Source organism: Haliotis cracherodii, unplaced genomic scaffold (assembly GCF_022045235.1).
Source record: "Haliotis cracherodii isolate W230 unplaced genomic scaffold, xgHalCrac1.p SCAF_18, whole genome shotgun sequence".
NCBI lineage: Eukaryota > Metazoa > Mollusca > Gastropoda > Lepetellida > Haliotidae > Haliotis > Haliotis cracherodii.
Genome location: NW_027266273.1, coordinates 2,941,067 through 2,967,954, shown reverse-complemented (window position 1 = coordinate 2,967,954; position 26,888 = coordinate 2,941,067). Strand labels below are relative to the sequence as shown.

The 26,888-nt window shown below is 40.9% G+C and overlaps 2 protein-coding genes across 6 annotated transcripts in view; both read right to left on the bottom strand.

Moving 5' to 3' along the window:
• Positions 1-6,781: 6,781 nt before the first annotated feature.
• On the bottom strand, positions 6,782-14,907 carry LOC139466000 (acidic mammalian chitinase-like). The gene is made up of 7 exons (XM_071248015.1): positions 14,847-14,907; positions 12,338-12,780; positions 11,143-11,261; positions 9,823-9,943; positions 9,072-9,260; positions 7,969-8,088; positions 6,782-6,895 (listed from the first exon to the last, which is right to left on the bottom strand). Exons 1-7 carry the CDS (start codon positions 14,905-14,907, stop codon positions 6,782-6,784), a joined length of 1,167 nt encoding a protein of 388 aa, XP_071104116.1.
• A 4,410-nt stretch (positions 14,908-19,317) lies between these two features.
• LOC139465672 (chitinase-3-like protein 1) overlaps positions 19,318-26,888 on the bottom strand; it is a 48,268-nt gene continuing 40,697 nt past the window's right edge. For all 5 annotated transcript variants that reach the window (XM_071247428.1, XM_071247424.1, XM_071247423.1 and 2 more), the window contains 3 exons: positions 24,971-25,159; positions 22,275-22,394; positions 19,318-22,086 (listed from right to left, as the gene is read on the bottom strand). In XM_071247428.1, the coding sequence (XP_071103529.1) occupies positions 21,799-22,086; positions 22,275-22,394; positions 24,971-25,159 (597 nt within the window). In that variant the 3' untranslated portion in view covers positions 19,318-21,798. The remainder of the gene's footprint in view (positions 22,087-22,274; positions 22,395-24,970; positions 25,160-26,888) is intronic.

Below are 26,888 nucleotides of genomic sequence, written 5' to 3'. Positions count from 1 at the left end.
ACACATTTTAACCACCCAATCCTCAATTTAGTCGGATACGACATGCATTAGATACCGGGGACTTACAAAAACCAGGCAGACAATATTTATGGATATTCAGATTTGCGGGTGTTATTGAGTATTCGATGCCCGGAAATTGCATTTGAAACCGACAGTGGTGACCGAAGGTTTCAAATGCTAACATTTGAGAAGAAAAAGATGCATATCAAGAAAAGTATTCATGCGCAGTGAAAAGTCCGAAAGTTTTCCAGGATCCAATCCCAATTCCATCCAACGTTTTTCAACCATAAGCTTGCAGCACACACTCTCATTCGTTTTACAGTGGTTTATCATCAGGTCGATTATCATACTTACATTTGATGGTTTGTCTGCTCCGATTATACATGCTGGCCAAATACCAACTCTTCAAACAATGCCTTTCAGCACGATGAGAACTCGTGAAAGTTGGTCGAAGGGTTCATAAAATCCTTAATTGTGCTTATGCTGTCGTTAATTGTTGTTTAACGCCGCACTCAGTAACATTCCAGCGAAATAACTATGGTCGGAAAACATAATCGCGTGATTGACATCATGAGCATCGTTTAACGCAAATCGAAAACGATGACATGTAATCAACCAAGTGACCGAGTCTGACCACCAGATCCATTTTGTCGCTTCTTAAATTACGATAAGCATGGATTGCTAGTGATCTATGTTACCCGGGATCTCAACCGGTGTTTTATCCGATGACTGCATCATACATCTCAAGGAAGAACCGTAGACAGAACTCTGGTTTTATGAGAAATTTATTTAACTTTGTTGCAAGTTTGATTTCCTAAAATAATCTTTAGGCTTATTTGCAGCTGTAGCTGTAAACAATTCTAGTCTCCATACAAAATCCCCTCTCCCACAACACACTCCTACCCCCTCCTCCCAAGAAATGGTTGGTCCCTTATATGGCGTGACAGGGTTCAAGGCGACAACAGGTACCATATTTCGGCATAACGTGTCCGTGTTCCGCTCTCCGGGAAGACATATTGAACATTGTCGACGATATACAAAATATTTAATACAGGTTCTGTTCACCATTTCGACGATATAGTAGACCACGGACCACATGGCCTTAAGACCGTATATAATAGCCCCAGTAAGAAATAGCTGTGCCACATCTGTTTCAAGCTATTTCTAAAATATATCAGAGCATTTTGCATTTGAACTGAGAAGCCTTCGTTCCATCGAGCTGCACGTGGAAAACATGTTCTCCGCGTTTGACGCGCGTGCACTCGGCTTTGAGGTCTTTGAAGTCTTCAAGACGCCAAGTCGGGACCCGTAAATCATTCTCTTCAAGACCTAAGCATTAATATTCTGTTTCTTCTAATTAGATGTGTACCCCAGCAAGAAGAATCTCATATATTTCAAAAGGAACATTTTTTCATTATCACATGATAACATAAGATATTTATAGTTTTCTTTGATATGCTTGGTAGGGATGTAAACATCAGTCTTTTGTGGATCACTAATCGTGTGTGCATTGTTACCGTGAAGCCTGTTGTCAGGGTTAAGCGACGGGATATATATATGCGTACGTGCGTGCATTTCCATTCCATGACTATCCATCAATCTCATGGCGGCCATCTTGAAAGTTTTGGCTAGCAGTTGGCTCTAGTGACGGTGTTTCATATCTAATAGTGTTAACTTTGCTTCAGTGAGTTAATGTGCCAAGTTGTGATTATGCATATGAATCCTAGGACTGATTTGGAGTTAAAAGCTTTCACAGCCTAATCTCATATTAAGAAAACGTGTCGCCCATTTTGAATTTTGTAGGTTTGTCAATGGTCGAAAACGTTCAGTAGCTCTCATTGATATGTTTTTTCGAAACATAGTATGTCTGTTTTGCAATACAACATATACTTTCGAAATACCTAACCTTACTTTGTCTTGACTATTTGCGGCGCTAATAGATGCCATGACGCAGTCTGACAAGAATTCCTCAGCCAGATACATTATACAGAATCGGAGCCGACCAGTCCTTGTTTTATCCTGTGAAGGTAACTAAGAGGTGACAAGGGGTTGAAAAAGAGAAGACAAGGGGCTGAATAAGAGGTGACAAGGGGCTGACTAAGAGGTGACAAGGGGCTGACTAAGAGGTGACAAGGGGCTGACTGAGAGGTGACAAGGGGCTGACTAAGAGGTGACAAGGGGCTGAATAAGAGAAGACAAGGGGTTGAGTAAGAGAAGACAAGGGGCTGACTAAGAGGTGACAAGAGGCTGACTATGAGGGGCTGAATAAGAGGTGACAAGGGGCTGAATAAGAGGTGACAAGGGGCTGACAAAGAGGTGAAAAGAGGCTGAATAAGAGATGACAAGGGGCTGACTAAGAGGTGAAAAGAGGCTGACTAAGAGAAGACAAGGGGCTGACTAAGAGGTGACAAGGGGCCGACTAAGAGGTGACAAGGGGCTGACTAAGAGGTGACAAGAGCTGACTAAGAGGTGATAAGAGGTTGAGTAAAAGATGACAAGGGGCTAAGAAGTGACAAGGGGCTGAAAAAGAGAAGACAAGGGGCTGACTAAGAGGTGACAAGAGGCTGACTAAGAGGTGACAAGGGGCTGACTAAGAGGTGACAAGAGGCTAAGAAGTCACAAGGGGCTGAAAAAGAGAAGACAAGGGGCTGAGTAAGGGAAAATAAGGTGCTGAGTAATAGAAGACAAGGGGCTGACTAAGAGAAGACAAGGGTCTGAATTAGAGACAACAACGGGCTGAGTAAGAGATGACACAGGGTTGGGTTAGAGAAGACACATGATTGCTGAGTTAGAGAAAACAAAGAGTTCAGTAAGAGATGACATGGGGCTGAGTCATAGATGACAGGGGACTGAGTAAGAGAAGACAAGGAGTTCAGTAAGAGATGACATGGGGCTGAGTCATAGATGACAGGGGACTGAGTAAGAGAAGACAAGTGAGTATGGGCGGTTAGAGATGAGAAGGGGCTGATTAAGGGCAGCTAGAGGTGAGAAGGGGAAGAGTATGGACTATTAGAGATGAGAAAGGGTTAAGAATGGAAGAGAGTGATTGTTTCATTAACCACATGCTGTAAAGCTGTAAGAGAGACCCATTCTGACCCTTGGTAAGAGAAAAAAATGACGAGTATGTAAAACTATTGTCAGACACAATATTCGACAAAATCGAACAAAAAGCCATGCTGTATATGTTAAACCGGTACAGCACGTAAGAGTGAGTGAATGAGTGTGGCTTGATGCTGTTTTGGACAATATCTCAGTTGTAACAAGACGTGTCCGATCGATGTTGAAGAAAAGCCTGAAGTCATTGCAGCCCCTAGACACCCACTTTGGTGACACTTTGAACATATCTGTCTGGCTCGAGCTCAATGTTGATTGCAAATTATTCGGCTTTCGGTTGTTTGGGTCGATCAATGTAATGAGGGAAATACGTGATGCTACTTTTTAACATATGTATTTCAGGATATTTAGTAATGTTCCATTGAGGGGGCATCTATTTGTTTTATGGAAGGGTGGAACGATTTTTAAAATAAAATGTTTGTCCAGAAACATTAATTTATTTGGGGGAATGGTTATGGAATGTGAAACATACTCAAATACCCAAGTTGTGTGTTAATTAATAGTGAAACTGAATAGATTGTTTGATGGTGCTCAGTAAATACCTGGTTTGTTGGATACAGCTGGGGGGGGGGGAATATTGTTCTCAAATAATTCCACCCCCATCCCTACCAGCCACCCTATAAATCAAATGGATGCTCCCTGATGTATGTGTAGTTAGTGATCTTTCTCATTATGAGAATAGCAAATGCCAGCAACATCACAAACTAGTTATCAATTATTATAAAAGTTAATAGCTACTGTAGATTGTTTTTTATTGTTTCTGATCCATCCAAGGTAGAGTAGTTGGGCAAAAAAATAGAAATCTAAACTACTTGTGTTATGTTCTGATTGTTTATTTTGGCTCCGGTCAGTTGAGTCCGCAAACCAAAAAATAACACTAAAAAGCCGATTATCCTTATTATGTGAGTGAGTATGGTTTTACGCCGCTTTGAGCAATATTCCAGCAATATCAAGGCGGGGGACACAAGAAATGGGCTTCACACATTGTGCCCATGTCGGGAATCGAACCCGGGTATTCGGCGTGTCGAGCGAACGCTTTAACCACTAGGCTACCCGACCGCCCCTCCTTGTTATGTTTCAACATTGAGATTATACTGACAAATAACGTATACTGCATGTGTGGAACCATTCCGTAAGGTAATGTCGGCTCAACACAGAATCAAATACAAACAAATATTATTTCGAGAAATTTTATTCTTAAAACAAGCAGCTGACACATAAGAAGCTATGGCGAAAGTTAAACTAATTCGTGACAATATTCTTCTCATTTCTAATGTTAATGTTCTTCGTGCACTTTATGATTTACGAAGCAAATGAAGCAGGGAAACTGTAAACATGTTTTAAGCCCTTATATTTGTCTCTATGGAGAGTTAAACTATAGAAGGCTGCTACATAAATGCACTTCGGAAACATCGTGGGCAGTGTGTGGAAGTTCATCTGAACTGGAGCAAATATTTGCATCTTTTTAGGGTAAGCGCCGTTGTTACAGAATGGGTGTCAATATCTCTTGACATTTTACAAACAAAGCGAAAATTGTTAAAACAACCATTGTTGAGGATTTGTCACGCAATCTGTCACTTCTCAAACAATGTTACTACAGCATAACACATCGTGTGCCGCATGGGCAATTATCCCGACATTTCTTAGCAAATATTAGAATATCCATATTTACGAACGTTTACAATTCTTTGATACAAATGAGATTACATGAGCCACACGCGGTCAAGAGTTAGTTCGAGAAAGCGTGGTTCGAGTAGCAAAATCCATAACCTTCACTAACAAATGTATTTGACTGAGTGAGTGTGTCTTGAGTTTTACGCCACTTCTAGCAATATTCCAGCAATATCACATTGCTTCCCATATTGTACCCATGTGACAAGTGAACGCTTAACCACTTGGCTAACCCACCACCCCACTATGTAATTAGACTTCGTTACTCTGATGTTTTCTTTAATTATTTTTATCGGAAACAAAATTTATAATGTATCTTACAACTACAAAGATATAGAAAACAGTGTTCCTATTATCAAGCGAAGTAATATAATTGTAGATAGTTCCGATAGCCAGTGCAAGGTATTGCCTCAATGCTAAGCTGTGTATACCCAAGCCGCCTGCTAATAAAGAAAAATGTATACATTAATGTTAAACGATTAATGATTGGATAACGAAAAACGAATGTACTCTTATGATAACTACTTCTTGAAAAAAAACGATTGTTTTTCATTCATTCCATGTATGCATAACATGTCCCTTGCGCTACTAATTTATGGAGGTCAACTAAAATATACGTGTTATCTTTGTAAAACGGGGGGCGGTCGGGTAGCCTAGTGGTTAAAGCGTTCGCTCTTCACGTCGAAGACCCGGGTTCGATTCCCGACATGGGTACAATGTGTGAAGCCCATTTCTGGTGTCCCCCGCCGTGTTATTGCTGGAATATTGCTAAAAGCGGCGTAAAACCATACTCACTCATTTGTAAAACGGATTTTCCAGGAACGTCTCACTGATGAAATTAATCCAGAAAATTGTAATAAAATGTATCCAAACGTCCATCATTGTGACCAAAGGGGCAACATCTTGTATATTCTTGTTTCGGTTAGCCTCTGATGAAAGATTGAGTTTTACGTTCTTTTACATGATTTCTTTACATTTCTTAAAACTCAGTTCTCATCTCCTTCACGTGTTTTTCTGTTAAGGCAGGACATATTAGTCATCATTTCATTTCATCATTCCTCTTCATTCTTTTTCTTGTTTTGTTTAGTCTATTTTGTGTATATCTGATTTGGAAATATTGTAGGCCAAGCACGAGAAACACGATAATAATGAGTGACGCTCTAATTCATGTCCCTACATCTATCGATGGCATTATATATTCATAAGGATTCCACAAACGCACACTGTAACAATGAGTAGGTCGCTGATACATCTATAAGCGTGACTGGTAAGACTTGTTGCTCTGCCACCGTGAAATTGACTGATACGTTTGGTCATAACGACCGATGTATTCGCGCCTGTAGTCTGTGCTTCGTTGCTAGTGGAAGTTACCTCGCCTATATTTGCAAAAGTAATCTCCCCTGTACTTGTAGAAATTGGCTCCCCTGTACTTGTAGAAGTAGGTTCACCTGTGCTTGTAGAAGTTGCCTTGGAAGTTAATGCTTCCTCAGCTACATCTGTGGTCAGTGGCATCTTGGTTGTGAAAAATATTTCCCAGTTCCTCACAGATGATGTTCCCCACTTTGTAGTCTCTTTTTTCTTCATTGTGACACTTCTTCTTGTAGGCGTTACCCATCTTGGACGTGGAGAAGTTGCAGCCCTTGTTCTTGTAGAAGCTCTCTTTATTGTTGCCATGTATTGGTCAATTATCCCTTTAGACCTCCACACCTTTCGAGATGGTTCTCTCGCCCGAGTCCTCGAGGAAGGTGCCTCTGTTGGACCTCTCACCCGTGTTCTTGAGGGATGTGCCTCTATCGGGCTTCTCGCCCGAGTTCTCGAGGTGGGTGCCTCTGTTGGACCTTTCACCCGTGTTCTTGAGGGAGATGCCTCTATCGGGCTTCTCATCCGAGTTCTCGAGGGAGATACCTCTGATTGACCTCTCACTCGTGTTCTTGACGGAGATGTCTCTTTTGGACTTCTCACCCATGGTCTTGGTGGAGATGCCTTTATTGGGCCTCTATCCCATGTTCTTGGCGGAGATGACTCTGTTCGGTCTGGCTCCCGTGTTCGTAGCGGATACGCCTCTATTGGGCCCCTCTCTCGTGTTTTTGGTGGAGATGTATCTATTGGGCTATCGGCAAATTTATTCTTGACAACATTAAGCAAAGGATAGGACCCATTTTTGCAGTAGTTGTTTGGGTCGTCAAAACTGAGCTCCCAAAACATTACTCCTCCCAGCTGTTCCTCCACAGCATACTGAACCTGAAATTGATTGATATATTACCACATGTACTTCATACAACAGTCTTTAGACTCGTTTAACCATCACTTAATAAATTAAGTTTTATTCTATATTTCTGTATACTCGCTCGTTCAGTCTATACACTCACTTTACCGGCAGCCTTATGTCCACTCTCCCGTTTGTCTATAGACCCTGTTTCCCGACAAGCTTCAGGCCCACCTTCCCGTCAGTCTTATATACACATTACCGTCAGTCCATCGACCCTCTTTACCGGCAGTCTTATACCCACGTTACCGACAGTCTTATATCCATGTTACCGGCAGTGTTATATCCACATTACCGACAGTCTTATATCCACGTTAACGCCAGGCAATAGACCCACGTCACCGTCAGTCTTATGTCCACTTTACCGTCAATCGTATATCCTTTCCCTGTTATATACCAATTTCCTTTTTCCTTATCTCGACGTTTGATTGGCAGGTAAAATGTTAATGAATTGTTAGCGTAGTTTTACCCAAATGCGAGCAGGTTGATACAGAGGATGTCAGTGGGCTAGCACAATAAAACTGACATAAGTCCGAAATAGTAAAAGCAGCCACACTCACAAGTGCATGCACGTCGATATACACGCGTAATAATCTTGAACGCGACGTTTAGCTCAATTTCACCTCACATCAACCTCACCTTATTTAAACGTACTAGTCTTCTGTCGTCTGTGTTGCTGGTGGATTATAGTCCGTCTTTTAAACAGTGGTAAATAGTATTGTTATCCTAAAATATGTTTGACAAATTTGCTGTTAAATATAACTTTGTAGTCATGTGACGCGCCAGTAGCTATTAAAACCTCTTATCGTCGCTATATGGTTGAAAAACTGCTGATGCGACGTTACACTCACTCGCCCTGTCAGCCTTCTATTTTTTACTTTCAGTTTTCCACTCAATCAGTACATTACCCGCCTTACCTTGAGGCCAAAGCTGTACTGGTCATCGTACCCTACCCACTGGTTGCCTTTGTAGGCGTAGGGCACTTGCTGCTCCTCGTCCCACACTCGAGTCCAGCCCGTCTTGAAGGACAGGCAGATCTAAAGCAAAAAAAAAATAATACCCCTTCAAACCTATTGCACCAAGGTACGATACTATATTCAAGCAACATAAGTCATTCAACGATATTTTTAGTTCCTATTTCTTACCGCCTCAGTGGTGAAATGGATAGAGTGTCTGTCTTAAGACCGGAAGGTTGGTAGTTTTATCCCCTGACCGAGTCATAACAAAAGATGGTATTTGACGTTAATTTCACTGGTGTTGGGTTTTGAGGGAATAAAACAAGAACTATCAGGCTCGAAGTCAGTTTAATGTGTTCGGATGGGGTATCAATGTTAATCTGTGGCATTGTATCTCAGTGAGCTACATGAGCTATGCATAGGCACATGGACTCGCACAACGGTTCTGGTATCGCGATTCCTAGGTTAATCGTAACAGTCCAACTCAACGGTAACATGTGAAACACCTACCCTGCTTCCAACCTAGAATAGTAGTTTATATCTAAGTTTCCTCGGGCAAAGCATACGACATTACACTTTTCCACCATGAACGACATCTTTTTTATTATTGTTGACCAATACTGGAGGACTAATTACTGTAGTAAATATACAACTCAACGTCTGAGAATAATCAGTCTCAGTTATCTGCCGAAACAGATTCCAAAGGGCGTAAAAGGCAAGCCAGCGGGGAAAATTATAGGAATGGATCACTAGTGAGTGAGTGAGTTGGGTTTAACGCCGCTTTTAACAGCATTCCAGTTATATCACGGCGTGTCAGCGTAATGTGGTTGGAAAGCCCAATGATCCGAAAATGATCCAGGTTTTTAGACTTTTTCACTTCGGTGAAACCCACGAGCAAGGGTATGGTGCTGACAAACCTAGAAACATGATCGGAGGAATGGATCACTAAAAATCAGTGATTGCACCAGGTGTTCGCGAAAGGGTAAGCATGCCGTGCTCCACCGATGGCACCCATATAGTTCGCCTAAAAAGTAAGTTAGTTTGTTTGTTGCCTTAGCAATTACCTCTGGCAGGAGAAGTCTGCCTCTTCGTTTGTAGAGTATTCCAGGTCGCCCCCCTCCGACCTTGACGGGCGCCCCGACGGTGTTGTTGTTTTTGTTGCTGAGGGTGAAGCTAGCACCTGCAGCCGTCATCCCCATGATCACCTTGCTCCTGTCAGCTCCCCGGTTGATCCACACGTTGACGGCGTATTCCTGTATGAAGATGTTGCATTGTGAGTTGGGCTTAACGCTGCTTTGAACAATGATTCAGTTTTATCATAACTGGGTGTTAGCTTAATGTGGAAGGAAGAGAATGAATTTGGCTTAACGTCGCTTTGAACAGTAATCACATCCGTATAATGTTAATAAAGGTTCAAAGCGTCTACACGTTTACCAATATGATGCAACTCAAAGGGCGTCATGTGATAAACATAGGGCTGTTTTATCTGGTATTCAAGACAACGACCAGCGGATGCTTGTACGATCAAGGATGCAACTCTGCACTGATGGACTACCACTACAGGAACTATTTTTAATCACAATGTATTGTTTAATCAATATTATTTGTAAGTGTGAATGTATTTTTACCATGTCTTGACGATTTAACCGTGCCATCGGCACTAAAGTATAAGGAATTTAGAAACTGTTTTAAACTGCGATTAGAAGGGAGGACTAGGCCTTAACAGCCACAGAAATACGGACACTGTTAATGACCGATGGATCTTATCATTTAGACATCTGCTTATCACATAGGGTACAGGTTCTGGGTACTGACCACATTGTAGGCGGGGTTGAAGTGGATGTGCTTCTTGGCTCGGAGGGGGCTGTTGAAACCGGTCACGCGGCTCCATGTTCCGTAGAAGTCGAACGTCATGACAAAAATGTAGTCCACATACCTGGAAAGCCACAGTCGTTATTCGTGTTATAAATTCACTTTTTTTAAATTGATTTTAATCTATCATGAAAATAGGCATTTATAAATGATACATATTAATAAATATTGAATGCATGTTTATTCGTAACTACAATTTGTGGATCCTGTTTTCGTGTGAACCAAATGGTATATACTCTTTCCTCCTGAGGTTTCTCCTGTGGCAATTTCCTTTGTAAAATATGTTTGTTTTATCCACAGATATCTTTTTTATGATTACATTGTTCGATGTCATTGTCTTTATAACCAGCAGCGACCGCCTCCGTTGTCAAGTGGTAGAGCGTCCGCCCGGAAAGCGGAAGGTCCGGGGTTCGATCCCGGCCGCGTCATACGAAAAGACGGTAAAAGATGGTACTTGTTGTTACCCTGCGGCATGGTATCTCAGTGAGCTGGCACTTTAAATCGGCATCAGTCCGGACTAGTACAAGCAGCCACGCAAACACACACGTACATGCACGTCGCTATACAAGTGTAATAATCTTGGACGCGACTCTAAACCCCATTTCACCTCACGTATAACCAACAGCAACAGCAGCAAAGTGAGTGAGTGAGTGAGTTGGGTTTAACGTCGCTTTTAACAGTATTCCAGTTATATCACGGCGTGTCACCTTAATGTAGGAGGAAAGCCCGAAGTTATGCAGGTCTCAAACGTTTACCACTTCTGTGAAACCCACAAGCACGGGTATGGTGCTGACAAACCTAGAGACATAATCGGGGCGAACCGGGATTCGAACCCACAATCATAGGTTTCTGGCGTGCCAGGGGGACACAACTCTGCAAAGCGAATCGCGGCGCCTTAGACGACAGGGGTGTCCAGCAGCTAAGTGGGTGAGTGAGTGAGTTGGGTTTAACGCCGCTTTTGAACAGTAGTTTAGTTACGTCACGGCGGATGGGGTTAATGTATGTACACATTGTACAGACAAACAATGGAGCATAATCGGGATGGATATGGGATCCCAGCCCACAACCAGTGGATCCTGACAAAGCCACGGTATGGAACTCTGCACAAAGACGAGGCACCTCATATCACTGAGCCAACCCTACCCTGTGATATAGGACAAACTGCTCTTGCGTGAGTGATTTTTTTTATGCTTTGTACGAATGTGTATTAATTTTTTTCTCAGTTAAACAAATCATTTCACGATGATATAGTGCACAACTCACTTGTTGATGGCCTCTACGTCATAGCCGGCGCTTATCTTATCTACCCCAGCTGCAGCAGCTATGGTCAGCAACAAAGGCTCCCCATCTTTCGCCTCATCGTCGAATTCCTTCCGCAAGATCTGAAATGAAAGAATATCGATGAACGTTTAGTGGCAAAACACTGTTAGGCTCTGAATCTACCTTCAACATTGTCAAGTTACTTGAAGCCCAAGGGAGCACTGGACCATATATAACTATTCGCAAATCGAGTGGGCTTCCAACATAAGACCATAAACATTTACTGGGACAATGAAATGACACAGGTTAAGGATATATCGAGTATATTGTGTCACGACTACTCGGTAACTGTAGGGAACAACATAGATGAGCTGATTGTACGATAAATACTGACACTGACCTCTGTAAACGTCATCTTAAATCGCAATACCTACCCTGAATAAATATTAAACATTGTAATCGAGGACCGTAGTATCAAAGTTGTCTGATACCGATTCCACAAACAAATCATGACTACACCTAGAACGAGTTTCACAAATGTAATCCTAACACAACTTTGCACTAAAGTAAACTGATTTGCAAACAAAAAAAGGGGTGGGGGATTATTCACCAAAGTTGGTTGTCTTTCATGTGTCATCGATATTGGGTTGGCCAAGAACACAGAAGGTTCAAAACAAAATGAACGGATTTGAATGGCCAGCTTTGTTTATGGAGTTGGCACTTTTTATCTGAACTCGGGCCTCAACATATAAAATACCTGTATCGTGATATATTGTATCGTATCTTTTGTGATGTTTTACCACCCAAGGGTATGGACATCCATCTTTAAATCAGCGTATTTCAATCGTTATATTTGGTTCAGATCTTATAGTTCTTCAAATGATCTATGAGGCCATGATCCCTCTTTTTGTGTTTTCTTAATTACCGCAGACTCAACATTTCACAAATATGGATCTTATTCTTCCTGTCAAGTTTACCAGTAATGACAGGAACTTCAAATCAGGTCGATGTGGGGAGGGAAATGGAATTAATCCTTAGACTTTATATCCCAAACAACACATGTACATGCATGTTTTCACACGTTCTAGACATGCGATAATTCTTTTTTAATTGTTTACACTGGTGGCCAGATTTAAAACACATTTTGACATTTTGTCCTTGAGGAACATCCTTTCTGGAAATTTAAAGAAGAACTTACCTTGAGAAAATTTGTAAACCGAGATTTTGTTGAAGTATAGGGATACTCCCAGTCAACATCTAAGCCATCAAATCCATGTTCCCTTAAAAATCTGATCGTATTGTTGGCAAACTGTTGCAAGGAAGGTGTCGAAGCTGACAACATGGAAAACTCCTCGGCTATGCCAGGGGTTTCACCGCCCACTGACAACAGAGTCTTCAGGTTCGGATTCTTTGACTTGAGGTGGTTAAACTTCTTATAGTTTCCCCAAACACCATTGTGGCTGTATTCATTAGCTGGGTCTATAGCAACAACAGACTTGGACGGTACGTCTAGTTTTGCGAAGGCGTAGATTATATGTGTGCACAGATTAGGATCAATTTCTTTCACTGGAAGACGAACTTTGGTGAGACTGGTTTGAGCAGACCAGCTGGTGAAATAACAGGCGGTGATGTAGCCAGCAACTGAAACGACAAAAGAAATTGAATCGACTTGCGTTCATTTACCTCGTTTATGTGTCAGAAATCGTGAGTATCAAAAGTGGATAATAATTTGAGGTGAACATTTTAGAATCAGTGCCAACAGATGTATCCTTTTGTACATAAGTGAAACAACATGTTTCTATACATTGATAAAAGGAGTAATGGGAATTTTGTTTATTTTTAGAAGGATCCCCTCAGAAGGGTAGGGCTTCGGTTTACACAGGAAGGAAAGGATGTGCCGACTTTGTTAAACAGGTCCAATTGAGGACGAATTCCATTTCCTTGTAGTTTGAGATAATTTGAAAACTTAAATGAAGGACAGAAATATATACCCAGTAGACATTGGAGAAAAAATAGCCTCTCCATGGCTTTATCACTCTTATGTCAGGTAATAATGGGAAAAGTATCAGCAGTACATCATTATTTATTTGCCATACTTTTAGATATAGAAACCAGCTTGAACGCGACTTTAAGGCCCATTTCACTTGGCTTCAGAATGCTCAGTCGTATATCACGAAATGTTAGTTTCATGGGGCTTTGTAACACGAGGATGCTTTTGAACGCATAGCTTGGTAACAGGTAAAATACATAAATGGAGTAACTTACACGAAGATATTTTCATGTGATCCTATGATCATGGGTTCGAATCCCTGACTCGCTCGAATCCCTGACTTTTGTTTGCCATCACCATATCCGTTCTTATGGGTTTCACGAACGACCTTCAACTTACATCACTTTGGGCTCTCCTTCTATATCCCAAAGTGAAGATCAGGGGTAGAATAGGTCTTCAGCAACCCATGCTTGCCTTAAAAGGCGAGTATACTTGTCGTAAGAGGCGACTAACTGGATCGGGTTGTCAGGTTCGCTAACTTGGTTGATGCATGTCATCGATCCCAATTGCATGGATTGATACTCATGATGTCAATCGGTGGATTGTCTGGTCCACACTCGATTGTTTACAGATCGCCATCATGTAGCTGGAGAATTGCTGCGTGAGTCGTTAAACAGCTAACAAACAAATCCTTCGATATGAAGCTGATATAACAGAAATAACTCCCTCTTTCTAACTTAAAATGCTCGTAATTTGTGCAAGGAACGAACCTTGCTCAATGTATTGCATGATGGATGTGAGACATGAAGTAACTAAGAGGATGAACAGACAGAACACAGATGATCATGATCAAGCCATTGGTCTTGCAGTTAATTCTGCCAGGAATTCACTGACCATTTTGAACGTGCATTTAAAACAAGTAAAACTGACGTAACTATAGGTTGTTAAGCAAACCTATAGAGAAATTATACATCAACCATAAAATGGTTTAAGTCAGGTGAGGTGAAGTGCGGTGAAATGGGGTAAACGTCGCGTCCATATAACGACGTGCATGCACAGAGCACCAGGCAGGGTAACAACAACGTCTTCTAGTGTGAAGCGGCCGGGTTGCTCCACCACTAGACCACGAAGGCTGTCGGTTTAAGTACGAGAAATCACTCGAGCCTGTTTATTCCAAAACAAGACTCAACAGATTCTCACGATTTCTCCAATACAGAACCAATACTGCTACACAGACAAAAAACACACTACCAATCTTTTGATGCTGTTTGATTTTAGCTCAAGTTGGCCTTGATATTCTAGCAAGTATGTGAGACCATTGACATTTCATATAATATAGTTATTATGACTGATGAGATACATGAAATGATCCTATCATTCACTATAGGGCCATAACATTCTGATACTGGGTGACAAGTAGGGGATTAACTGTGCAATCACTATACCGTTTGTTATTGTAACCTGTCCGAAAAGTGACACCCCTGGCGAATTAGAAGATATCCATCCAGGAACCTCACTTCCGTAACCCCTACACTTACATAAACCCTACAGTCTTTAAATAGTTATGGCCCCCACACTAATCCTCTACACAAACTGTTGGGATCATGATAGTGTAGGGGGTAAGGTGACAGGGTAAGGACACCGCCCAGGCATACATTTCAGTCACACATATATATTACGTAACGTTGTTGTCTGGCTTCGTCCTTCAATACCTCACCTTTACAGCTCTCTGGCACTGATAGCAGTATCAAGGCCAACAACAGGACGATCGGGGCCATTGTTGCTTCTAAAACTGAAAAATATAATTGCCAAAGCCTCAAATGACATGAAAACAGATCCCTTCGACTACGTGCAACGGAGCGACTAAAGTGTTTTAAGAACTACATATCTATTGCTGGAATTGTTGTCGGTGAACTGAAATCGCAATGCCTGTATTATCGTGACACTTGTGGACCATCGTATAAGACACACGACGGTGATCTGATGACGTTCTTGGTTTCAATATTTTATTTATTTATTTTTGAATTAACTTTTTACGAAATTATTCCTTTATCGTTTACAGTAGAAACCATTAATCAGGGGTTACTGAAGACATAATTTGTTAAAAGTAGGAATTCCCATGTGAATTATTTACAGTTACCTTGAACTTAGAAGTCAACCAATCATATGCCAGAAATAAATCAATCAAATGTGTGTAAGATGTCTGAGTGTCCTGCTTCTGGAAGGGCAGGGCATGCTTACCTTCTCTGATTTTCAATCTTACATATATTATTCACCAAAATTTTGCCTTTTGCGCCCAATGGAATCCGTTTCGTCGGATATTAGACATTGATTATTTTCTGGCGTTGCCGTTTTATGTTTTATTGAATATGAGGTTTAATATAAGCATATGCATAATAACCGTTTGACTGTGATTGCAGTAGGGTTTTTTTGTGAAAATCTATTGATCCAGTGTGGAACCGATTTACTATAGTCCCCAGGACTATATTGCTGTCGTTAGAGTCGACTAAATTGGAGTGATAGTCAAGCTCGGTGACCTTGTCATTTGCGTGTAATCATATCCCGACGAAGTAGATATCATAATATCAACCATGGGTTTGTTAGGCCAGGGTTTGTTATTTAGAGGCGTCCGTGGTTTAGGCAGCACAACATTCACTCACCCCGATTACGTAGTGAAACTTTCCTCTTGGTCGGTCACATTTTTTCAAGACATAATTATTTTATTCTTCTTATCATTAAGCTTAGAGTTTGACAGGGTTACTGAGTATCAGATATTGGTTATTGGGGGTTCTTGATAAGAATATAGGTCCCCAGCAATGCATGCTTGTCGTAAGAGGCGACTTAACGGATTGATTGGTCAGGATCGGTCGCTTGGTTTGGTTCCATGTCATGTATCCTAATTACATGGATCGATGCTCTGATGTCAATCAACACACTGTCTGGTCCAAACTCGATTGTTTACAGACCGCCGTCATATAGCTGGGATATTTCAGAGCGCGGGGTTAAACAACAAAAATACAAACAGTTGTCTACCTATTCCTAAGTATTTCACACTGAAGGTGAGACAGTCACGAAAGCGAAACATAGCTTTGAACAGTATTCCGGTTAGATCATGGCGTGTCAGCTTGATGTGGGAGGAAAGCCCGAGGTGATGCAATTCTTAAACGTTTACCGCTTTGATGAAATCCACAAACACGTGTATGGTGCTGACAAACCTAGAAAAATAATCGGGGCGAACCGGGGACGCAACTTTGCAAAGCGAATCACGGCGCCTTTGGCGACTGCCCGTAAACGAAAGAGGTCTGACAACACTAAAAGAACTGTAGGTAATGCTCTTATATCTATAGTTTTATCATTTTAATGGGGCATATATGAGATTTTTATTATAATCCTGCACGACAGTAGATGACCGTCGAGTTAATTATAACAATCTGGTACACGTAACAAAATAATATTTTATGGGTTTGGGGTGCTTATTTCAGGAATTGTTTCTTGTGGACAAATTGAGATTATTTTGAGCAGTGATTTCTGATTATTATGGAAATGGTTTTGTCGCTTTAAAACAGGTAGAAGTTTGTTGTATCCGTACCTGAACGGGCGACTTCATGTACACAATTTGTTTGTCTCATTTAAGTTAAAACGTTTATGGTTTGTCTAAATCAGTACCTATTACAATGTGAGAACACACGTACTCTTTAACCAAGCGTCTCGGTGTTCTGCAGTAAAGATGTAGACTTGCGGGGATCGTTCATGACATCTGTAGTTTCTGTTTGTCCGAGACTGGACATTCGACAAGAACAGTGGTTGCGGGGCCAAAGTTAGCGATTGCTTAAACTATTACAAAGTAGTGTCAAAATGGATGGGGTAATATAAGAATGTGATAGTAGTGTCGAAAAGAAAGGAATAATATATAAATGTGATAGTAATGTCGAAATGGAAGAAATAATATAAAATTGTTATGTCAATGTCGAAATGGAAGGAATAATATATAAATGTGATAGTGATGGCGAAATGGAAGAAATAATATAAAATTGTTATGTCAATGTCGAAATGGAAGGAATAATATATAAATGTGATTGTGATGTCGAAATGGAAGGAATAATATAAAATGGTTATGGCAATGTCGAAATGGAAGGAATAATATAAAATTGTTATGGCAATGTCGAAATGGAAGGAATAATATAAAAATGTGATAGTAGTGTCGAAATGGAAAGAATAATATAAAAATAAGATAAAACGTTTAAAACAACTATTAAGTAGACAAAATGAACACACGAACTCCCGAAATACTTAATTAACGTAAGAATAAATCGCTACAACGAATGAAATAATGACAAACCATCCCCTGGTGTGTATCACCAATACTTGCCGAAGCTAATGCTGTATGAATATTATTTCAATGACGGTCACTATCTCCCGTTTGAACCTACCTTTGAGCCAGGATGTTCCTGTGTGGTCCTCACTTCACCACATCCACTTTAAACATGGCGTCTTCACATCTAGGATCTGTATGTCCCTACCGGGGCGGCCAGAGATCATTCTATCGACATTTTGTAGCTTGTGAAAACAAACCCAGCCATCGTGTTGATCGTACTTGTTTAAACTGTTGTTGTTTTGTCAGGCATAATGCAGGACAGCTTGTTTATTGTGTTAGTGTTGTGATCAGGAGTTTGCTCTGGCAAGTCTTGTTATACTTTCTGATGGCCAGTGGTCCATGGTCTTCCACGGTTAAGCATGTAGACATGTTTGTCAGATTGCACACTCTCGGCGACTCTACGTGCATGAGGATAAAAAATAATACGACATGTGATTCTTTGTGATATGCTTTTTTTCAGCGGCAATGAAGAGTTTGAATAATCAATTCAGCGATTATAAGAGTCATGTCCCAGAGAGGTGGCCTGTACCAGAGCTGGTCGTTGATTGGGGCCAGGATGTTTACTGCATACAAGCGTGTTGATGATTGCAATGGACGACACACATGCATGACCGAACGTTAATTTACTCGAACTTTACCCAAAAACAATCGATAAAAGTGTGGTGATATATTATATAATAGCGTGAGGCCAGACCAATTAAGTAATTTATTAATCCAGAAATTACATTAAGGGATGAAATATTTATTAAAAAGTATAAAATATTAATGTAACGACAAACCTGGAGAATAATCAGTCCTGATTACCCGCCGAAACAGGTTCTTTATTGGGGTAAAAGCAAAATAGAGGCGACAATTATATAAATGCATCACAGAAAATCAGAGATGACACCATGTGTTCGCGAAGAGGGTAAACTCTCTTTATTTAGTACTGATTTATTACCGACTGTGCCTATTGACGTATTTTGTTGTGTAACACACACACACACACACACACACACACACACACACACACACACACACACACACACACACACACACACACACACACACACACACACACACACACAATCACACACACACACACAATCACACACACACACACAATCACACACACACACACAATCACACACACACAATCACAAACTCGCTCACACTCACACACAAACCTTTTTGGGGGGTCGATTGTTGGCCTGGCCTCATTAATACGTGATAATTGCAGCCTTTGGAAGATTCAGTCAAACCATTGTTGGGTCTATCAAGTTACATATGAAATTTCATTAAAAGAATTTTAATGACTTTCGTTCGCAATTAGGTCCCAGTTTTGTTAAGAAATCCGACGACTGCAACAGCAGCTCACGTCTGTAACATCTGACGACTACAATGATGTATTGATTGGTTTCTGAGTATGGTGAGGTAGGTGAACGTCACTTCAAGATTATAGTACTTCTAAAGTATGGTCCCTGCACGAATATGCGTGCGCGTGTGCTTGTAGACCGGACTAATATAGTTTTATAGTACTAGCCCACTGAGTTACCATGCCGCATTTTTACATGAAAACCCCGCTCATACACAGTATACTGACACAGAGCCGACCAGTCCTTGCGTTAAAACCATAATGTCAGCGCCAGGCAGAGTAAATAAGTACCATCTTCTTTCAACGTCTTTGGTCTGACGTGACTGGAGGTCAAACCACCGACCTCCCAGTCTCCGGGCTGACGCTTTATCCACCACGGTCCTCTGAGCATGGATAACACCAGGTAAAACATCAGTAATATGAAGAACATTTATTGATATAAAAATGACATGACAGATCACAACAATCCAATTTTCCAAGTACGCAAACAAGAATAACAGAAAACAAAATCAATAAATTACATTAAATCGAACACATACGACGTGGTAGATACTTGACAGATTCTAGGCAATATACATGAAATTATTACATCCATGGCGCCAGGGCTGCGAAGCATTGTGTACGTATCAGTAAGGCCTATATATGCTAATGCTTTTTATTCGATGAACCTTAACAAAACTACTCACAAAACAGTAACCTACTGCGAAAGACTATCGTATATCGTCCTGTGCATTTAACAAATGAATATGAAAGAGTGAGTGAGTGAGTGAGTTGGGTTTAACGCCACTTTTAACAGTATTCCAGTTCCATCACGGCGTGTCAGCTTAATGTGGGAGGAAAGCCCGAAGTGATGCAGGTCTCAGACGTTTACCACTTCGGTGAAACCCACGAGCACGGGTATGGTGCTGACAAACCTAAAAACATAATCGGGGCGATCCGGGATTCGAACCCACAATCATTGGCTTCTTGCGTGCCCAAGGGACGCAACTCTGCCTTAGACGACTGGGCCACGCGTGTCCCGAATATGAAAGAGAATATAGAACGTCTGCATTGACTTTATACATTAGCGTCTATTTACACGTACGAAAACACAAAGTATACTTTCGTATTTATCGCAAGAAGTCACTGATTTGTTACTAATGTAACTTTCCTATCATTCTTTGGGTTCCGATCCAAAAGGCAGGACATGTCCCAGAGTTACAGTTACATGCTGGTTCCGCTGGCTCAAGACCCGTGAAGATCCGGGGTAGAATAGCAACCCAGCCGGGTCTTCAGCATCACATGTTTGCCGTAAAGGGCCGTAGAGGCGACTTACGGGATCGGGTGGTCAGGCTCGCTGACTTGGTTGATGTATGTCATCGATCCCAATTGCATGGATTGATGCTCATGATATCAATCACTGGATTGTCTGGTCCAGACTCGATTATTTACCGACCGCCGTCATACAGCTGGAATATTGCTGAGTGCTGCGTTAAACAACAAACCAACCAACCAACCTAGCTACATTTAACCAGGCTGTGCTCATGGAATGATTGCTTATAAATACACCAGAAACCCATTTAATCCGAAGTGAAGTTAGGAAGAATATTCTCCCCAGTATAGTGTTCAAAATGTATGTTGTACTATGTCCATCATTATCAATATACATCATCGTGCAGACACCTTGTGTGAAGAAACCAGTTTTAATTTCAAGAATGTCCTTAGGTTCGCGGCCGTTTGAAAGTAAATGTAAAAATATATCTTCAGTGATGTGGCCAATTTCTTTGCATTACTGGCAATAATTAAGATGTTGAGGTCTGGTAACCATTTATATGGGGCATAACTCCTTTGAACTCGCTCGAGCCAGAATATGAATAGGCCCTTGTCCCCTTGTCCCCGAGACACGTTGACTTTGATAGATTGACTTCGTTGAAACTACAGCATTAACATGGCATTCTCCGATTGGAGATTATCGATATCGTTTCCTAATATACAAAAAAGCAAAGATCAGTTGGTCCATATTAAAATCTTCACCAATGGAAATCTGTTCAATGTAGCAATGGACACCAAGGCCCTATTCTAATGGTGTTTGGATATTATAATCTGTGTCTGGTCAACTCTCTAAACCGTATCCTCATCAGAACCCAAACCATCCAAGTAAACACGATGAAATAGGGTAAGCATTTTCACGATAAGGATTCAAGTCATACGTTGTGGTTGATAAGCTTTTGCGAATGCACAGTATTCCAGTAACCTGCAAACAAAGCATATTGAATAGCTGCCTATATTAGCCTATTAGCTGATATAACGCTAAAATATCATTGTTTACTTTTACAGACATTTAATATAATTACATGCAAGTCATGGATTTTAATTTATAATTGCAAGCTCACCAAGTTGAGAGAAGGAGATCACATAGGGAAGATGAGCGATGAGTACACCACAACAAGTAACACAATCCAACATAGCCATGATGATACTGAGCAAGGACAGGAACAATTGTGTTTGAAATAACAAATATGATAATTTATTTAATAAATGTTCACGCACAAAACTTCAAATACTGTGATAGTAGGATAATCGAGTAACTATGGTAACTATGCCTGTCGCATCATCAAATATTCTGGGGGAATATTTTACATCACTATAGTTCATCGTTGCATGACAGACTAAGAATATAAATATGAAAGAATCAGGTGTTCGCTAACTTCTTTTGAGTAGTAGAAATATCAGTGTTAGTTCACCCTGTCATTTAAGACTATTGTCTTTGGAGACAGAATAGAAACACAGATGTTGTACTTTATTTTGATTGGTATGGTAGTCATTTGTAGTTATCATCGGGATTTGTTATTTCCTTGAAACGTTAATCCACACTTTGAACACATTTAAACATCATGTAATTCCATGCAGTATAAATTCGTAAATCATTCAAACAAAACTTAACAAACACAGATACAATAATCACAACTTCATAAACCATTGACAAAGACAGATACAGACTAAAGCACTTATAATAGTATAGAGTCCAGTTTCATTCAGAGTTGTCGACCCCTTGCCCTTGGTCATTAGAACTATATCCGGGTCAACGTTCTTCGTGAGTGGCGTTTCTCCAGATTCAAGTCCAAACGCTTTTTTGATTGTGTTGAGGAGTGGGAACTTCCCTTTCTCGCAGTATTTGCCCTTGGGGTCGTCAAAACTTAGCTCCCAGAACATCGCCCCTCCCAACTGTTGATCAATGATGTACTTCGCCTGTAAAGAGGGTTGACGTTTGTATTGAAGCGTTATCGTATCGGAGATGCTGTAATTGCATGGTTTAATGAGCATGGACTTACGCCTGGCCAGGGTAACAGAGATCACAAGTTTGGACCAGTAGAACAGGTCGTTCATAAGTGAATTCAAACTAAAAATGATGTTATTAACGAATATTAGTATCATACCTTTAATCCTACACTCTGTTTGTCATCGTATCCGACCCAATTATCTCCAGAGTAAGCGAAGGGTACTTGCTGTTCCTCATCCCATTCCCTCTTCCAGTTCACGTTCAAGGCCAAACATATCTTGAATATGATAAAGAAAACAATTTTAGATGCGAACAATTACTTGTGTAGGTAATGCATTAAAACAATTTCTTCTTGTCTGGTGTTTTACCTATATTCAATTAGGAGCCTTTTATATTTGATTGGCGAAAAAAATACTTCTGATGTCTCTGGAAGAACATTATTGTGGAAGTGTGACTTACCGTCGACACCCCTGCATGTCAATCGCAATCCTAAATAACGTCCTCAGTGACATCTATCCTTAAACATGCAGATATCACTGACCACATCCATTTCCACTCTTACAGCTGAAGTAATGCATCTGTCCAAAACTATATCCATTTCACTCACACCAAAGTAATGAATAACAACATCCACACTCGCACCCACTACCATAGCTACATACACTTACACATCCACGTCCACATCAACAACCCACTTCAAAACTAAACCCCCATCATTACCTAAAACCACATCCACATCCCTGACTAAACCCACAAACAAAACCACGTCCACAACTTGAATTGCTTGAGAGGCATTTCTAAGAAGTTGACTGGTGACAAAGTTGATACAATTTATGGATAACAACTTCTTTATCATACCGTAGGGACGTTTCGGTACAGGTCGTTCTTCTGTTGTCCTTGTACATCCACATCAACAACGAAATCCACATCTACAGCCACACCCATGACTATAACCACACCCATAACGAAATCCACACACCCAACGAAATCCAATTCATATCAATATCCACTAACTAAATTCACATCAAACAACGAAATCTACATCCATTACTAGATCCACGGTCCCATCCGCAACCGCATCCACGGCTAATTCCACAGCACTACAAATAACCAGCCGCATTCACATCTTCATCAACATCCAGAAATCCATTTACAACTCTCAACCACAACCACATACAACAACATACAAAACTACAATCAAATCCACATCCACAACTAAGTCCACATCCACATGGACAACTAAGCCCACATCCACATGTATGCACAACTAAATCTACATCCACAACTAAGCCCACTTCCACATGCACAACTTAATCCACATCCACAACTAAGTCCAAATCCACATGTATGCACAACTAAATCTACATTCACAACTAAGTCCACATCCACATGTATGCACAACTAAATCCACATCTACAACTAAGCCCACTTCCACATGCACAACTTAATCCACATCCACAACTAAGTCCAAATCCACATGTATGCACAACTAAATCCAAATTCACAACTAAGTCCACATCCACATGTATGCACAACTAAATCCACATCTACAACTAAGCCCACTTCCACATGCACAACTTAATCCACATCCACAACTAAGTCCACATCCACATGTATGCACAACTAAATCCACATCTACAACTAAGCCCACTTCCACATGCACAACTTAATCCACATCCACAACTAAGTCCACATCCACATGTATGCACAACTAAATCCACATCTACAACTAAGCCCACATCCACATGCACAACTAAATCCATACCCGCAGCTTAGTCCACATCAACATCTCAGTCCACATCCACATGCACAACTAAATCCACATCCACATGCACAACTAAATCCACATCCACATTCACAACTCAATCCACATCCACATGCACAACTAAATCCACATCCACATGCACAACTCAATCCACATCCACATGCACAACTAAATCCACATCCACATGCACAACTAAATCCACATCCACATGCACAACTAAATCCACATCCACAACTAAATCCACATCCACAACTAAGTCCACATCCACATGTATGCACAACTAAATCCACATCCACAACTTAGTCCACATCCACATGTATGCACAACTAAATCCACTTCTACAACAAAGCCCACATCCACATGCACAACTAAATCCATACCCGCAACTTAGTCCACATCCACATCTAAGTCCACATCCATATGCACAACTAAATCTACATCCACATGCACAACTAAATCCAAATCCATATACACATCTCAATCCACATCCACATGCACAACTAAATCCACATCTACATGCACAACTAAATCCACATCCACATGCACAACTAAATCCACATCCACATGCACAACTAAGTCCACATCCACAAGCACAGCTAAGTCCACATCCTCAACTTAGTACTCATCCAAAACTAAATCCACACCCACTAATACAAATTAACAACTTATTCCACATCCACAATCACAACGAAATCCATATGTACAGCCATGAGTAAATGGACATCCATATCCAAGACGAAATCCACATGCACAACTAAATCAACATCCATGACTAAATCCACATCCACATCTACATCCACATCCACAACTGCATCCAAACCAAAATCAACAGCTTCAACTACAACTACAACCATAATCACAGCCACAGCCACTACACGACATACAGTCAGGTATAAAACACCTACAGTTTTAGACACATCCTAACAAATTATGTTTTTTCACCGACTACAGTCATATGCATACAAACACTTACATCAAATCAGCTATGGATAATCAAATCCATACATTTCAATGTCCTCTTCCTCACTCACATAAGCGCCAAACGACCATAAAGTCCACACCTGTACCCAATACCCGAATATACATACCTCGGGGTAGATGAGTCTCCCTGGCTGGTTATAAAGGGTACCGGCTGGCCCACCCCCTTTCTTCACGGGTGCGCCTACTGCATGGTTATCGGTGTCGTTGAGGATGAAGCTGGCTCCAGCCCCCGTCATCCCCACAACCAGCTTCCGCTTGTCCACCCCACCGTTCACCCACACGTGGACGGCATGGTCCTGCAATAACCCTCGATCGTTACATGAAGCTCATGCTGGCAGAACAGAACGTATATTCCACTCTGTGAGGCTACATAGTATATTCGTGTTAACAGGGCATCATGTTTGTTTTTTATTGCTACAGGCAGAGTAGGACAAGCCTCGCCTTTTCGCGAACACCCTGTGTCACCATTGATTTACCAGGATCCATTCATATACTTCCTTGGCTATTTTCCCTTACGCCCTATGGAATCTGTTTCGGTTTTTTGTTTATTTTTACGATTATTCTACTGACATTTGCATGTTGCATTAAAACACATTTACACAAAGAAAGGTGGTGTGTTTTATCAAATATGCAGATATTATGAATTCCCAATGTTGTTAAAATAGTCGCAAAAATAAGGATCACCTACATCATCACGATTACATAATGTACAGACTATTTTATCCATAGGTACATTATTCCATATCCCTTTCTCAGTTGGTAGTCGATGGCACAAAGTTCTACATTTTGGCATGTTAAAAAGTAAAGAAGTCTGTGCGGTTTGTACACACAAGACATCTCTGCTACAAAAGAGTCCATTGAACGTTTCTGAATCACAATCAAATGGTGATAGTTCCCGGTGTTTTCATACAGCCGCACAGGTGGCAGACGTCACAAACACATGCAAAGGCAAGTCAATTATTCACATGAAGAAAAAACACGGGGACATACGGCATTAGTCAAAATATGGAATTGCATCGATCATCATCTTGGTCTCTGAAGCATCAATTATGTAAATGTGCTCCCTATGTCCTCCATAAACATTTGTCAAAGCTTTACTAAGGCCTTGACTGTTGTAACCATGAACAGCTTTCGAGCAAGAGCAATATCTTCGTAGAAGGATCATGCTCGATTGAACCTCAAAAGTTGTGCATGTTAATTCCTTTTGATCCCACGTGTGGACATGTGCTGTTTTGTGCACTGGAGCATCACCACATTCCACAATTACTCCACGTGCCTGGTTATTATGAATCCATACGACATCCCTAGACATTATGAATCTCTCCTCATTCCAAAGTATCACGAGTCTCTCCACATTCCTAGGTATTGTGAGTCTCTCAACATTCCTAGGTATTGTGAGTTTCTCAACATTCCTGTGTATGGAGTCTCTCCACATTCCTAGGTATTATGAGTCTCTCCACATAACTAGGTATTATTAGCCTCTCTACATTCCTAGGTATTATGAGTCTCTCCACATAACTAGGTATTATTAGCCTGTCCACATTCCTAGGTATTATGAGTCTCTCCACATAACTAGGTATTATTAGCCTCTCCACATTCCTAGGTATTGTGAATCTACTCCACAACCTCTGAAACCCAGAGATGTCCATAATGTTCAACGTAATGCCCGTGAAACCCTTAGAAGTTGTGTCCAAAAAGTGGATTCCACTGTGGCGCAGTTAGGGCACGTGTTATTTCATGTCTTCCAACCTTTAAGTAGCGTTCATTATCTTCCTATTGTATGCCAGTTGTCAATAGCTACGGTATCCGTCTATTTAAGAAATGACGATGAGTAGGAGTAACAATATGGTATAATAAAACACTGCAGGGAGAATAAATCATGAGGGGCGCAACCCCCGAGTGGTTTATTCTCCCTGCAGCGTTTTATTGTACGATAAACAACGACCGCGAGTCGTTTATTTATTATATGAGATATCAACAATGTGTTTTGCCTTTTGAAGAATGTCGACAAAATTGTACAAGCTT